Here is a 16,468-nt window from a genome sequence, read left to right on the forward strand (position 1 = left end):
ACATTTCAATTTCACATGTTGGATACAAATGGACTTATACACAAAAAATATATTGCAAACCTTCCAAAGAGAAAGCCAACACTGAAATCGCAGTTCAAAATTAAAAAAAAATTCAATTTAGTGGCATCAAATTCTTTTATAAGAAAAATCAGAGACAGAAAAATCCTTATCGAATTTTTGGTGACGTACACAACAAAGTGGATTTATCATTTTGATTGATTTGACTGTGTTCGATAGAATATTGCAAATAAAAACAGACTTTTTTCTTGGAATCGGAATTGTTGTTCATGAAGTTACAAGATTTTTTTTATCGATTGAAAAAAAAAAAGCACTTTACATAAAAGAAATACAAACATAATCTGAACACGTACATATGTATAGGCTTGTTTACGTGAACAAATGCCATTACACAAATATTCGAAACACGAAAAGGACCACGAAGCCATCAGCATTGCATGTTAATAGATTCGAACGAAAATGGCAAGTTATTTTGTATACTCAAGTGTAATGTATGATTTTTATGTGAAAAAATCACTTTTTAAACATAGAACAAAAGTTTATTACATCATCTGAAATTCAGTTATATTGGTTACCAAATATTTCAGGTTTAAACTATCACTTTCAGATGTTGGGGACTATAGATAAAGTTAATCAAGAAACTGAAGAAAACAACTTGAAATGTTCAGTAACTTTTATTTTATTTATTATTAGCTTCCAATTTATTGTGCATACTTTCGTCGGAAAGAGAATAGAATTCTTAAAAAAATGATTCATTTATCGCTCATAGTCAGAAAATATTTTACAGTGCGTTTTTTTATCTATAATGTGGAAAAATTTAAATGAAAAACACGATGTTAAGATATTTTTTTTCGTTGATGTTTTATTTACTCTCTAAGCTACTTCGCGCATAATCAATATTTTATCCAGTCACCGTCTTTCTTGATCACACGGGCACATCTTTTGGGCATACTTTTGCTCAAATTTCCAGCATATTCGCGTTGTAAACCTTTCCACTGGCATTGAATGAATGAAGTGAGCTGCTTCAAATTGCGGTGTGTTTTACCACGAAGCCTTGCCTTAATAATAGCCCAAACAGTCGATCGGATTGCAATCGGGTGACTGTGGCGGCCAGTCCATTTGTTTTATTCTATTTTCCTCTTTCCAAGCGGTGCAGAGACGACTCTTGTGTTTTGGATCATTATCTTCTAGTAAAAGCCAATTTGAATTGCCGTTGCCATAGATCTTCTTGGCGGTGGGTAACAGTGTCGATGAATAAAGTTGGTTCATCCCCACGGCGTTTGGAATGGCCGTGAATACGGTCAACTTTCCAAAACCAGCAGAAGCAACCACAGAAGCAACCATAAACATAGACCTTTTTCGGATGCTTTACTGTGCGAACGACCACTCTCTTTTCGGCTCTAGACTAGGCATGGGTATCAAAAGAATGACTCGTCAGTGTATATAACTTCGCTCCAATCTCTTTTTGAATTTTGCTTTGCCCAGTCAATGCGTTTTTTCTTCTGTTTTTCTGTCAAAAGGGGTTTCTTCATTGTACTGCGATAACGAACACCGGCGATATCTAATCCTTTCTTGATTTCTTGAGAGCGCGAGGACTCTATTTTAAGACGGTGTAGCCGTTCAACACCTTGCCTCAACGACATACGTGAATTTTCGTCGAACAACTCCACTTATATTGCTTTGGCGACTAGGCTCGGTTTGGCTTAACATTGGGCTGACCGTTTACATTTTTTCCCGCTTATACTGCTGAATCCAGTGCTGGACGAACCCTGGTGACTTATGAAGGTATTTTGCGACCTTCCCCTGCGGCCATTGTGGCCCCTTGGGTGTAAATGCAGAAATACTGCTTCAAATTGTGAATGTTCGGAATTCATGTTTCGATTGCACAACAAAAACTGTACTGATCTGACAGTTGTCGAAACCTAAGCGCGGAATAGCTTAGGGTCATAGCTTGTCCCATCAGACAACACCAAAAGTATTTTTTGAATATTCAAACATTTCGTTGCTACTTCGTCACATTATAGATAAAAAACGCACTGTATATGTATTAGAGTGGTTTCAAAAAAAAAGTTTATGGTATCCAGAAATCGAAAGTACTTTTAAAGATCGAATTTTTTCGGTGAAAGATACCGTCAGTGAAATCTTCGAATCTTATTTTCTAAATACATAATCTCGCTAAATTTGAAGAAATTTCAATGCATATTAAGGGTACTCACATACAAAATTTCCGTCCAAAAAACGAAAATATTTTTTTTTTCTCAAATTTCTTCAAACTTCGAGCATGTGCAAAGTTTCTCGTCATTACGATGTCATACAGTATACCTACTCCCATACAAAATCCTCATTTTTGGTGATTTTCATATTTTTGTTCGAAAATTGTATCAAAAATTATTTGTATCGCAAAACTAACTATCAATTTTCTCGTCAATAAACCTCCCAAATACATATTTTTAGCAGCGGACAAATTTCCCGTACTTTCGACATATGGAACCTCGATACCATAAACTTTTTTTTAACACTCTAATGTGTTTTGTAAGTGTCTTTTTGAAAATATGAGCGACAAAAGTTCATAATGTTCACAGAGAGAAAAAAGTCGGTAAATATTTAGTGACCGCATTAAATCACATGAGATAATATTGTGCGGATTTTCAGTAGAAAATGTCACAAACGTTTCTCTTGCATTTCACAGTTAACTTAAAATCAGTGTTTGGTTAAGATATCTGAAATGTATCTAGATACTTTTGAGATAGTATCTCAATTTTCCGAAATTCATCTAGATATTTTCGAGATTTTCATCTTATCTTTTTGATAAAAGATAAGATATCTTTCGAAAAGATAAGATAAAAAAATAAGATAACGAAAATTATTTGAATAAAATTTTGAAAAATGTCAAGGTGAAAAAAAAGAATGTTAATTAATATCTGCTATAAACAAACTTCACGCACTGTGGATATTAATCGGTCCGGGTAATCGGGCCCATGAATCGTGCGTTGAAGTTGTCGGATGTGTTCTGCGAACACCGTGCGTAATACGATGGAATTCCAAATTCGATTTTATCGAAAAATCGTAGTTTTAAAAGCATTACTGTGCACTATTTATCGTCCTATCAGAGCGGATCGTTCGTTTTAGCTTTTCGACAGATATATGGAAAAAATCATACGATGCTTTGACCAAAATACTTATAAACGCCTTTAAAAAATATGATCTGGCAGTGCACAAAATAACACATATTGTTACGGATGGTGCAAGCACCTTTTCCAAAGCGTTTCGAGTTTATGCCATTTATGAAATACGAAGGTGAATTTCTCGAAATTTCTCGAATGCAATCAACTTGATTTCAATGGGCGTGCAATGGAATTTGATAACGAAGAATTCGAATATAATTTTGACGAATCGGGTCATGAAATTGATCATTTTCGCTTCAATGAACAAATTAATCATACCGAAAATTGATGAATTTTTTTTAAATAAATGACCAAAATATCTTATTATTTATCTTTAAAAATAAAGATAAGATACCAAAAAAAGCCAAAAGATAAGATAAAGATAAGATGATTTTTTAAGTTTCTAAATAAGATAAAAGATAGCAGACATTAGGCTCGAGCTATGCATATAGCGGCTGCTATTTTATAGGTGCTATTCATCGGCGCTATTCAATTCGTGTGCTGTGTGTAACACCGAGTAGGCCTATCATAGCCTACTACTCTTTTGTACATTTGAATGTGAGTACGAGAGAGATGTAGAAAATAACGCACAATATGCATAAATGTATTAAAACGAGATAAATAGCGCCTATGAATAGCAGCTATGAAATAGCAGCCGCTATATCCATAGCTCAAACCTAATGTCTGGAAGATAGTATCTATCTTATCTTATCTTACTATCTCAATCGAGATAAGATATCTTTACCAAACACTGCCTAAAATTTACTATATGACGCTATAAACGTCAAATCGATATATTCAAAAATACAATATTTGTACATGTTCGCTCTGGACCGTGTTTTGTATTGCGTTAAAATGTTGCATAATGTTTTAGTCTAGGAAAAAACAGTCAAAAAATTAATCGTAGAAGAAGATTTAAAAAAAAATCGCTGATTAATATTTGACAGAAAGTAGAGTTTAAAACTTATTCTTAAATTACAAGGTTACATGAATACATCGATTTGACGTATATAGCGTCATGTGGTAAATTTTTAGTTAACTGTGGTGAAATACAAGATAAACGTTTGAAATATTTTCTACTAAAAATCAGCACAATATTATCTCATGTCACTAAATACATTCCGATTTTTCGCTGTGTATTGTATACTTTTCGAATTTTAACGCATATTAATATAAATAATAATATTTTATGATGTGTTTATTTATTCATTCCAATTGTTTTTTCGTCTTCATTTGAATATTGTTTTTTTTTTTACTATAGTCAGTCACCTGAGTTGTCAACATGTGATATATGTCCCCACCATAGAAAAATTTCAAACAATTATGTTACTGTTTACCTAGGGACAGCCACTTTGTCATTCACCTTTCAGTTGATTGTCCAATGCCACCACAATCGGTAAAAAAAGGAATGATACGAAAAAAACAAAAGATGCGCGGTAATACGCTGTGTCGTGAATAAATGGTTGACAGAAAATCTACAGCAGAAGATAAATAAAGCTGTCGGTTTTTTTCCTTATGGTTTTGCAAAATATGTCGCATATAATTTATTTTGTGTGGTATAAACTCATAGCTCAGACGCATCATATTATTTTACAATTTTTGTATATATTTTTTGTGACGACATTGTGATTTTTCATTCAAATGGGATGAAGAAAAATACGCAATGACGCTAACGTCACTGTAGACGACGACGACGACGACGACGACGACGACGACGACGACGACAATGGCAAAGCGATTTGACGAATATTCGATTTGAGTCGAAACCAAAATACTTTATGTTTTCCATTTTTTGTTTCTTCGTAACATAAAACATGAAAAATCGAATGAGAAAATGTGAATTATTCAACATGAATAGCTTGGTAAGTTAGAAAGAAAAAATATGCCGGCTCAACAAGATTTGCTTATTTGTTTTTAAACACAAGTGTGTTTAAGCAAAAAAAAAGGTAAAATGTTGCATATTTTTGGATCAACCCACAAAAATTCTTTCGAAATATGTCTGGTGACCAAACAAATTCATTGACGCAAGAAGAGAGAGCACATAATTGAAAAGAACAACTGCCTGAAACCATATATTCATTCATTATAGTATGCAAATGTTATTTAAAAACGATCGAATACACAAGGATATATCTTTGGCATATTGATTGAAATCATTTACCATTTGCAATGCTATGATTTTGCGTTTAATGTACTCACCAAAATATTCAGCTCATTAAGTTGTGAACATGATTGAAGTAGCAAAGTTTGTGACGGAAATACCATGAAAATAGTATGTTCAAACCTGTGTATTTAAAAATATATTTTCGTTCGAAAATTATGGAAATCTTTTATAGAAAACGCCACAAGCAATGCATTTAGCGGAAGTGCAACAACAAAATAGCAAAATAAACTAGACTTCATCAAAGCACTTAATTAATTAAAAACAGTATGTATATGGCATACACATAGCACAATATCATTGCACAATGCTCATTTGATAGTTCACATAATTTAAATAATTCAAAATATGTATAACGTTCTCTCGGAATCGAAACGGAGGGTAGATGTTGACTGAAGGTTTCACTTTGCATCATCTAATTAAATATTATCATATTCGAATCGAGCTTCATTAGTCAACATTTCGAGTCATTTTCTGTTAGGATTTATACTATTAGTTTTTCAGATGCTATTAATTGTGCATCAAATGATGAAAATTGTTATTATTAAAAGTTTATCGTTTCCTATTTAGAGTTAATTTGAAAGAGACGTACAAAAAAGCTGCAGCAATGAATCGAGTTTCTTTTCATCTAGACTTACCTTAATTATAGTTCAATGTCAAAATGGTTCTCCTTTTTTGAAAAGGCATTTTTAATTATAATGCAGAAATTCTAAAGAAAATGCTATGAAAAAACAGCCTTAGATAAATAAAGCCGTATTTATTTATAATTACGTAGGCTGCTCCATATATTTCTAGAAAAGCATATACAACGCAATCGTTTTTGATCAAAAATGGCTTTATTGTTTTTCAAAGTATTCGCCATGATGGTCGATACACTTTTGCATACGCTTGAACCAATCGTCATAGCATTTATGCCATTCCGCGTGAGATCAACTGCTTCTTCTGGTGTTGAAAATCGTTGACCACGTAGTTTATTCTTCACGCTCGGGAACAAAAAGTAATCGTTGGGTGCCAAATCAGGACTTTATGGCGGATGACCCATTAATTCGATGTTTTGAGTGGTCAAATATTGAGTGGTTTGATGAGATGTGTGAGAGCTCGCATTGTCATGATGAAGAATTATTTTGCGACGACGGTCGTTTTTTCTTATTTCACCAAACACTTCGGGCAAACAAATGGTGGTGTACCAATCAGAATTGACGGTCTTACGATCCTCTAGAGGAACTGTTGCCACATGACCACTTCTATCAAAAAAACAGGCGACCATTTGCTTCGCAACACTTCGAGCGCGAACAACTTTCGTTGGATTATCTTCACTTTGGAAGACCCATACTGTCGACTGCTGTTTAGTTTCGGGCTCATACGCATATATCCACGATTCGTCGCCTGTGACGATGTTATAGATGGAATATGATGCACTTCGGTTATATTTGTTGAGCATTTCTTTGCACCAATTCACACGAGCTAATTTTTGGTCATCGGTCAATTTATGTGGAATCCAACGAGAGCAAATCTTTTTTACGGACAAATGTTCATGCAAAATCGTGTGTATGCTTCTCATACTAATGCCCAAGGATGTCTCAATCTCACGGTATGTGACATGACGATCTTGCTTTATCATGTTTCTGACAGCATCGATAGTTTCTGGAACAACAACCGATTTTGGACGACCTTCACGGAATTCGTCGATGAGCGAATGACGACCACGATTGAATTCAGTAAACCAGTGATATACAGTGGCCTTGCATGGAGCTTCATCGCCAAAGACCAAATGAAGTTGATCAAAACACTGTTGTTGAGATACACCCAATCCAAAGTCGTAGTAAATTATCGCACGAAAATTTTCACGAGTAAAATTCATTTTTTTGTTGAGACGCAATTTAGATGTCACTGTAAACAATACAAATAGCGCGCGTATGACAGAACGTTCTGAGATCGTTTATGCTACAAAATGTCAAACTTAACGAATATGACAATGGTTTGCATCTAGCAACGTCAGTATTGCCAATTCTAGAAATATATGGAGCAGCCCTCGTAAACTAAAAAAAACACACTTTCTTTGATATTTAGTACCTTTTTCAGTAGTGACGACATTTTATTCATTAAAAATGCAATCCAAACCAGATTTCATCATGAAAATAAAGGTAATGATTATTGAAATGATATATCGCCCATTAAGTAGCGATTATTTATTGTTTTGACAATATCATTTTCATATTAGTGGATCAATTCTAGACTCTGTTTACGGAGCAAATTATATGCTAAAAAAATTATTCACCTTATTAAAAGTAGCTCCATTGATAAAATACAAAGGATCTTTAGCAACAGTAAAAAAAAATGGCTGAAATGAAAATTTTGCGGGCTTTGAAAAGTTTTTTTTCTAGCGATAATTTTAAAGAATATTTTTCTTTCTGCTTCTTTTACATGGGTCAATTATTTGTTATTTTCTTTTATATGACCGCACAATCTAATGATTGCTACTTAATGAATGTTACCTAAAATTTTGATGTCAATCGAATTATTACGTTTTATTATATCAAAGCGCATAATCTATGTTTCATTTTTCAAAATACGTTTTTTTATTTACATTTGGACATAGACACACACTGTTGCTGCGTAAGATGTTGTGTGTAAGTTATAAAGGGAATGAAAATTATTGAGAGTGAATGTATTTCGGTCATCACTTTCAGTTTTGTGTTGACGATTTTTACTGCGCAGATGTGTTTCAATAGAATGTTTTTTTAAACGTAGGGTGGTTTTTGGAAAATACAGAATGAGATTCTGGCTATAGTTATATGTTATGGAAAAATATATAAGATTCACGAATATGACGTTTTTTGACATAATTGAAGTCACAAGTCTAGCGTCACAAGTCTAGCGTTTCTGCAAAAAAAAAATCGATTTTTTCAAAATTTTCAAATGTCCTATTCATCTGGTGTGACCGAACGTAAAAATTTGCTATTTCTGTCACCCAAATCGTTGTTCAATACATGTAATTTATCAATGCATGGCATTGTGTTTGCAAACAACATTCTATTGAAACAAAACAGCGCAATAAAAATCTTCAACACAAAACTGAAAGCGATGACCAAAATACATTCACTCTCAATAATTTTCATTGAGCAACATTGTGTGTTTAAACAAAAAACGGATTCCTAAAAATGAAACATAGATAGATTATGCGCTTTGATATAATAATAATAATGACTGTACGGTGCTTAAATTTCTCTCTGAATTTGTATAATTCAAATTATTTTAATTTTTAAACAAATATTAAAACTAATTTATAATTATTCCCTATTTTGTTTCAGATAATTCACAATTCTATTTTTGACTGTAATTATTTCAACATCTAAATCAATTAATTTAATATCGCTATCTTTTAATTGAGTATGGAGACGAAATTGATGATTCACCAGTCAATCTTCAGACCAACTATCCTTTACGGAAGCGAGAGCTGGGTCGATGATTTCTGGAGTATCGCGTAGAGATCAATGGGAAAATCGCATTAGAAACGAAAGAATCGACGACGTCACAAAGAGGTCGAGATTGAGATGGTTTGGACATGTACAACGTATGGGTGAGTCGCGTTTGCCGAAGAAGATCTTGTTTGGTGAAGCTGATGGACCGAGAAACAGAGGAAGACTCCGTAGACGTTATTTGGATTCAGTGAAATGTGATTTGGATGTTAGAGGGTATGATTGGAATAGAGAAACTCAAGACCTGGCTCTCAATAAGGAAGTTTGGAGAGGAATTGTTAGAGGAATTCAAGTCTAGTTATTTCGTAAAAAGACCACACACCGAAAGGTATAATCGGTCTATAAATGATTGTTGTTGTTGTTGTATCTTTTACTGTTTTGAAATAGAAATCATTGAAAGTATTAAGCATATAATTCGTTCATTTTTCCTTATTGGCGCGTGCTGTGTTGTGGTTCATTATATATTCCAAGCAACTGTCAACGTGTTTTGATGTTAAGTCTCCATTGATTATGTTAAATATGAACGATATTTGTGCAAAAATAAAGCGTAATAATACGATTGACATCAAAATTTTAGGTAATATTTATGGAGTAGCAAACATCTATGCTGTATTTTTTAGAATTCACTTTTTCGGCGTTCATATTTCAGAGTACGAATCTGTATTGCCACTTCTATTCCCATGGACATGTGTGTGTGTGTATATTCGTCCTTCGACTTCGATATCGTGATTATCCATACAGAATTTAAATAGCTACACGAAATTTGTGAAACAAATCCCAAATTATTTACAGAAACCGAAATAATAGAAATGAAATTGAAAAAAAGTAGAAAATATAAACTAAACTAAAGTTAATCCATACGGTATATTTTAGTAGCGATACAGAGTAACATTTGTAAATAAATTGAGTTGTATTTACATTATTTCCTCGAATCGATCTTACAAAAACTTCATTTAAATACTAATTGATGTTGTCGTCGTCATCGAAAAACCAACAAATGTTACACGAATTTTTCTTTCGACTTTAATCAATAATAGGATATATAATGGTTCGATTGGGAACGCTATTTGGTTTTTCTTTTTTTTTCACAAAATACTGATTACTAAAGTGAATGAAATCTGCAGTAAGAGTTAGAAATGTTCGTTTAACATGTTCAGACACTGATCCAGAAATTGTGTCTTACAAATTTATCTTCACATTGAAGTAAGGTTTCAAAACACAGTCTTCAACCCATTCCAAAGTTTGTGTAGATTTATAAGCTCTCAATAATTTACCCATTAAAATCAATTTTGAAATTTTTTCGTGTTTTCCTCATGTCCGTTATGTATTATTTGAGTGACGGAATGTGAATTGTAATGATGTAATTCGACTTGTGAAAATTAGGTGAGCTCCCAACTCGATCGACGGTCATTGGCTACCAATTATAAATTTCAAAATTTGTGTCTGCCTTAGAATTTTAGATGGACAACAGTGTATATGTGTTTTATAAGCTTCAAATTTAATTTAACATTTTATGGGGAATTATATTCACAGTTGTTTCATACCAATTTTGATGCGGTAAATTACGAAAACATCTACACAAAATAGGTTTAGTTTCATTATGCTGTAGTCTATACGGTGTGTGCTGTGTTGTACATCAGTTATCTTCCGTGTGCACGTAAATAGAACCAAATAACATTCAATAAAATCAACGAGAATGTCTGTACTGTTAAAACCGACAACGAATCCAGTTTCGTAGCACCGTTATTACCATGATGCAATTCCGCAAAGCTTTCTCCTGAAACGAATGTAAACACTCTTGTATAAATTCTAGAAATATCTATATAACTTAAATTGATATGTCACTTTTAAGTTGATTTTGCTACATTTTCTACAATATATTCAAATGAAAGTTTCAAAAATATATTAAGTGAACAAAATTTCAAAAAGAGTAAACGGTAGATTTCCATTTGGAGACTTGCAGATTTTGCTCTACAGCCCAGAGTAGTTGTATAAGCATTCGCTGATTCCAAAACAGCCATTTTTGGATGGGCCTATTACCTCATATAGGGTGGCTGTTTTGGAATCAGCTCATGGTTATACAACTACTCTGGGCTGCAGGCTTTGATACTTAAATTTTTTTGAAAAAGTCATCCACCCTATTGCAGATATTACAATCTCTCAGTTATCAACGCATCACATTCGCATCGATTATTTTATTATATACAACAATAGCAAACATGCGTACACAATAATAATTTCATGGATTATTGAATGTAAAACTTCCGAAGCGAAACAACAAAACTTCCTATTGCTTCTTTTCATTTCATTTTGCATCATAGCAGTCTATGTATTTCGGATGGATATCCATCCGAGATATTCAACGCAACTGCACAGCGCCAGAGCAAATAGAATCTACGGTAGGTCGCTACGTATATGTGTATCAAGTGCCGCACGTACACAGTCACACTGTGCCTGTATTTTTCGTGTAGCGACATACCGTAGATTATATCTATTGAATATATCGAGAAGAGAGTATGTTATTCAGCGCTTATCGCTGAGTAATGTCTGAATAAAAATATACTCTCCTCTCGATATTTTCAATAGATATGTGTGATGCACACAGCTCTGGCTCTGTGCAGTTGCGTTAAATATCCAGATATTCTAAAATATCTCGGATGGATATCCATCCGAAATACATAGACTGCATCATAGTAAGTGTCATCATCTTGTTCTTTTTTTTACATTCCATTCAAAACTTGTAATATAAATAGAACAATTTAAGGCTTAACTCAACTACGACAATACCACCAGAAGTACAGTGAAAATAATGCGAAATTTCATTTCGTTTGAATTTCATTTGTAAAACTTTTAATTTGAAAAATATTTCATATTATTACAATCAGAATTTTTGCAAAAACAAATTTTGCAAATGGATAGCGATTTTCGTTTGATTTAACTAAAGTATATTATAATTTATAGCCGATTGAAATTTGTAGTAGTGCAATAACAGATCTTTTTTTTTCATTTCCGCTCGCCTTTTCTTCATTTGGTATTAGAAAAAGTGGCGATTCAATTTTGTCGTGTACATACTGATACAAATGGAAAATTGGAATGTGTTTATCTTCTACATGTAATTTTTTCTGAAACTTTGGGTCTTAAAAGTGCTTTTTTTACATGGAATTTTCCAATTTGAAATAGACTTTTTTATTGATTGCCGTGAAGCTTGCAAAGTTAAATGAGTTGAGAATCACATCAGCTTATGCATTAGTAGAAAAAAATGAATAAAAACCTGCACTCATTTAACAAATTGATAAATGACATTTTATCTTAATGCATTTCAACTGCCAAAAATACTCAGCGCATAAAACATACAGTAATGTTCTAATTTCTAGGAGATGAGAAAAAGCAAACAAACAAATCTACAATCTATTTGCGGATCGCTTTTTCATCTCTGTGTTTTGAGTTATTGCATCACATTTCAATTCTCTTGGACTATTTCACTCCTACACGCACACGCCAATTGAAATTCGGCATTTTTTTTCAACTCCATGTCGCAATTTCAAAGCTTTGCAAAAACTGTGCGGAACGAAAAAAAGTGAATCGCAATTCTTTTTGGTCTGTAACCTACAAACCAGCGATTGCCAAAATATCATTAAATTTATTATATTCATTGACATTTTGAGTATTAAGTGTTGCAAGCAAGTAAAAAGGGATAGGCCAAGGTATCAGAAAATTTAAAAATCTTTGTAGATTTAAATGCGAACAAAATAGAATGAGCAATGCTACTTGAATTAGAATGGAAAAAAACCGTACATTGATTTAGCTCTGGGACTCGTTTGTTGCATATGGATGAATCAATGCGAAGAAATGTTGACTTTAGACAACATTAAAAGAGGAAAAAATTCACTATTCCTAACCGAAACAAGGACACCGAATCGTTATCGCAATGGGTTCGGGTTATTTTTTGAATAGTAGCCAAATTCACTGCTTTTTGAATGACACAGAGACATGCTGGCGTCAAAGCAGCATCACAGCTGAATTTATTATGTGTCTTTATATGTTTCATAGATTCTCTTGGTGAGTTTTATTTTTGCCAATTGATGTTTCCATAACCATATTGGTTCCACATTGGTTTTGTGGGCGGGTACTGATTCATGTTCTGGCAAATACAAACAAATTCATGAAATCAGGTATTACATGGTTTGTCAACAACAAGAATTCTACAGAGTGTTTTTCTATCCAATGGCAATTCAAAGAAAATAGCATACACAATAATTTCACATCTTTGTCCAGTTTTGTATGGCGAAAAAAAAGATTGGTAAAAACATACATCGGGAAAATGAGAGCATCGTTGAAAATTCGATCACGATTCAAACAGTAAAAAGCATCGAAATAAAAAAGAAAAAAACAGACAATCCTTGAAATCAGGCGAAAAAAACCAACTTGTTATTGAATGGACATAATCAAGAAAGTGTAGAGAATGGTAAAACAGGCTTTTCCACATTCACATTACGTTGTCTTTGTGTTGAATGCTTTGAGTATTTTTATGGTTGATCGTTACCATTGACGACAATCACTCAATTCAATTGATTTGTTCTATTTTCTATTTGTATTTCTTGTTCCCATAGTCCATCGATTGCGGCTGATTCTATGGTTGCTGTTTCATTTTTTGTGCTCGCATAAAATTGACTGACTGATTGCAGATTTTGATTTTTTTTTTTTTATTGTTTGACACACGTTTTGTCACCGAATATATGTGCATATAGATACCGACTACCGACGATCTCCCCAACGGAATAAAAAGTACACCGCTTCATCGAACAAAGCCAAATTCAATTCGATTTCCCCTGTCTGTGTGCCAATTTAAGTCGAGCTCGTTTACTCATCCTTTTTCGGACTACTGTTTATTTTGTATATCGAATAGATTTATGCCTGTCATTTTTCCACGGCTGCTAGTTTTTTGTTTAAGTGTTTTTGTTATTGTCTTGGTAAAACGAAATCGCACGTGAAATATTTGATCGCTTGGTTTTATTTAGTTCGGGTATTGTTGCTGTATTGGCAAAAAGGATTTGTGATCTATGTGAACAGTGAAAAATGTATATCGATTCAAATTTGATCCGAAGATATATTGAAATGGAGTTTGTCACTTGATACATTTGAATTCTTGTCATTTTCACGTATACATCTCGCATAACGCTTTCACTCACTCATTCGTCATCACTCATTCTCCGTGACGCACTCTCATTTTACGCTTAGTTCAACTTGACAAATCAAATGACTTCCAAAATGAGCCACATCATAAATTTGTGTGAACACTTTTTACAGTCTTTCGGTTTAGTGACAAAATTTGAGGAATTGAAATCGATAATTTACTGACTGAAGTTCAAATGAAAGAAAAAAAAAATAAAAAGAAGAGTGGTAGGTTAGAGGGATGAGTTTTTGTCATTTCTTTGATATACCATTCTTTTGTTTTGTTTCTAGTAACGGAATTAATCAAATGAGTGTGCAACATAGTAAATCATTCTGTAATAATATTCGACATCTTAATCCAAATTAAGTTATACAATGTTCCTTTTGGCTTCTTTATAACAAATCAAAAAATATAAACATAAAATACATTCCAAATGGAAGAAAATACCCCTCAATTGCGGCCCGATTCAGTTAATTCTTTTGCCTATATCATGTAAAGGTTCCAACATTACGCCACATTCGATAAATAGATGGTATAGAATTTACTCTTGATATTTATATCGGATATATGTTTGCGACAGACTTTGAAAAGCGTGCAGAGAAGAAATCAAAAGAGCCCGCAAAGAATCGAGAGCTGTATTTTTGAATATTTTTCTTTGTAATCGCAATTGTAAACACAATCTGTTCTTACTTTTCTTCTTTATATCTATTGTTTCACTTAGTACTGGCGTCTACTTTGTATTATTTGTCTCTCCTTTCGCAACATATCCATTTGACGATACATAACACATGTATAGAAAGTCTTGGGACTGAATTCAGACGTTTATTTATGGGCTATCGAATCGCACATTTATTTATCTTTTTATTCGATTTCTCTTTGTATCGAACCTTCAAAATCATGAATCATGATCTGGACAATTTTTCGATTTCTTTCAATTTTCTCTCAATCCATCCAACCATATGATGAATTTTTAACAGCCAATTTTTTACACCCTTTAGAATTTTTTCGTAACTTATTCTGCTGATTACTAATGATCGTGTCTAAATCTATTGTTTTGGTTCAACTTTGGATGTGCTGTAACCATACATTTATATTAAATCAATGAAGCACGATACATGGTTCGAAGACAGATTGGTTCATCTTTAGACATATGCAACTTAGATGTACCATTTGAGACACTTTTTCGTAAATCCAATTTGTGCGTCATCGCGAATGGAAATTTTTGTGTAGCGCAATAAACTCCTGAATTTAGTCCCAAGACTTTCTATACATATGTTGAAATCATAAACATACAATCTACAATCAATAGGGACAACATTTCTGAATAAAACCCAATATGTCGAATTCATTTCTTTTGATAATAAATTCATTGAAAAAGGCCGACTTTTTATTTGGCTGCGACACGATTCGAATAAATACAAAAAGATAGCCCCGTAGAAGAAAAATTTTTTAATTCCGCCATTAAAGCGTTCGTTGAATAAAACATTTTGTGAAAGCAAACTTGTTAATACATACTTTCGTTAATTCAATGTCTAATAAAACGAATGATTTAGAAGTGTTTAGTGAGTCACTGACTCTTGGCTGATACCCAAATCATTATTTGCCAGTGGCAAATTGCCACATTCATACACACCCTCAATCATTTATACAATAGATTCAAAGAATCGTAAATTATATGTCCATGTAACATGTTGTGCTAATGTAAAGCGGTCAATTTCATAGTCATACAATGTTTGGTAGTCTAATATTTATTTTTTCTTTCAGGTTGATAAAAAGCATTGGGAAAAATTTGAGCAACAATTGAAAAGTTTACTGCCCATTTTTGTCAAAAAAAAAAACAATGTTCTTCAGTTTTTGAGTTGGTTTGAAACCACAAGCAAAGAATGGCCGCAATAAAATAAGGCACAATTGTTTCGAGTGGTCGGTGAATGTCAATAAAAATGTAATTTGTTTTGAGATTGTTGCATGGGTTGGTTTTTGTTTGCTGCAAATGCAACAGAATTCTTCAAATTCAAGCGCACTTATTTTACTAGTCAAATGTTTTGCTATTCATGCTCCACTTTAATCTCTTCTTCCACTCTCTCTCTCTCTCTCTCTCTCTCTATCTATCTATATATATATATATGCGTAAATTTGTGAAATATTTTCCAATAGACTAAAAGTGAAAGTTCGTTGGGTCTGGCAAAAGCAGTGTCAATTTGATTGCTTTTAGCATGAGACCACAAACTAAACAAGACTCATCTTTAAACGTAAAGCCACATCAAGTGACCAAAATTAAATAAATAGCGTAGATTTTTCTTCTACTTTTCCTATTTCTTTCTTCACCGTTGGTAATATGTTTTACATTTACCGAACACAAACTATACATTGTAGCCGAGCAAAGGAAAAGTCAACGTAAATTTCTGAGGCTTAAAGTGTTGTATCTCTCTCTCTCTCTCTCTCTCTCTCTCTCTCTCTCTCTCTCTCTCTCTCT

General features: G+C 33.1%; 1 protein-coding gene across 1 annotated transcript in view; it reads right to left on the bottom strand.

The window, feature by feature from the left end:
• Window positions 1-9,044: 9,044 nt before the first annotated feature.
• The window catches only part of LOC116349841, a 16,172-nt gene continuing 8,748 nt past the window's right edge, over window positions 9,045-16,468 (bottom strand). The window contains exon 4 of the mRNA XM_031781442.1: window positions 9,045-10,599. Coding sequence (XP_031637302.1) covers window positions 10,463-10,599 — 137 coding nt within the window. The 3' untranslated portion in view covers window positions 9,045-10,462. The remainder of the gene's footprint in view (window positions 10,600-16,468) is intronic.

The sequence above is a fragment of the Contarinia nasturtii genome, unplaced genomic scaffold (genome assembly GCF_009176525.2).
Source record: "Contarinia nasturtii isolate CC-2019 unplaced genomic scaffold, AAFC_CNas_1.1 Cnas_scaffold_3175, whole genome shotgun sequence".
NCBI classification, from domain to species: domain Eukaryota; kingdom Metazoa; phylum Arthropoda; class Insecta; order Diptera; family Cecidomyiidae; genus Contarinia; species Contarinia nasturtii.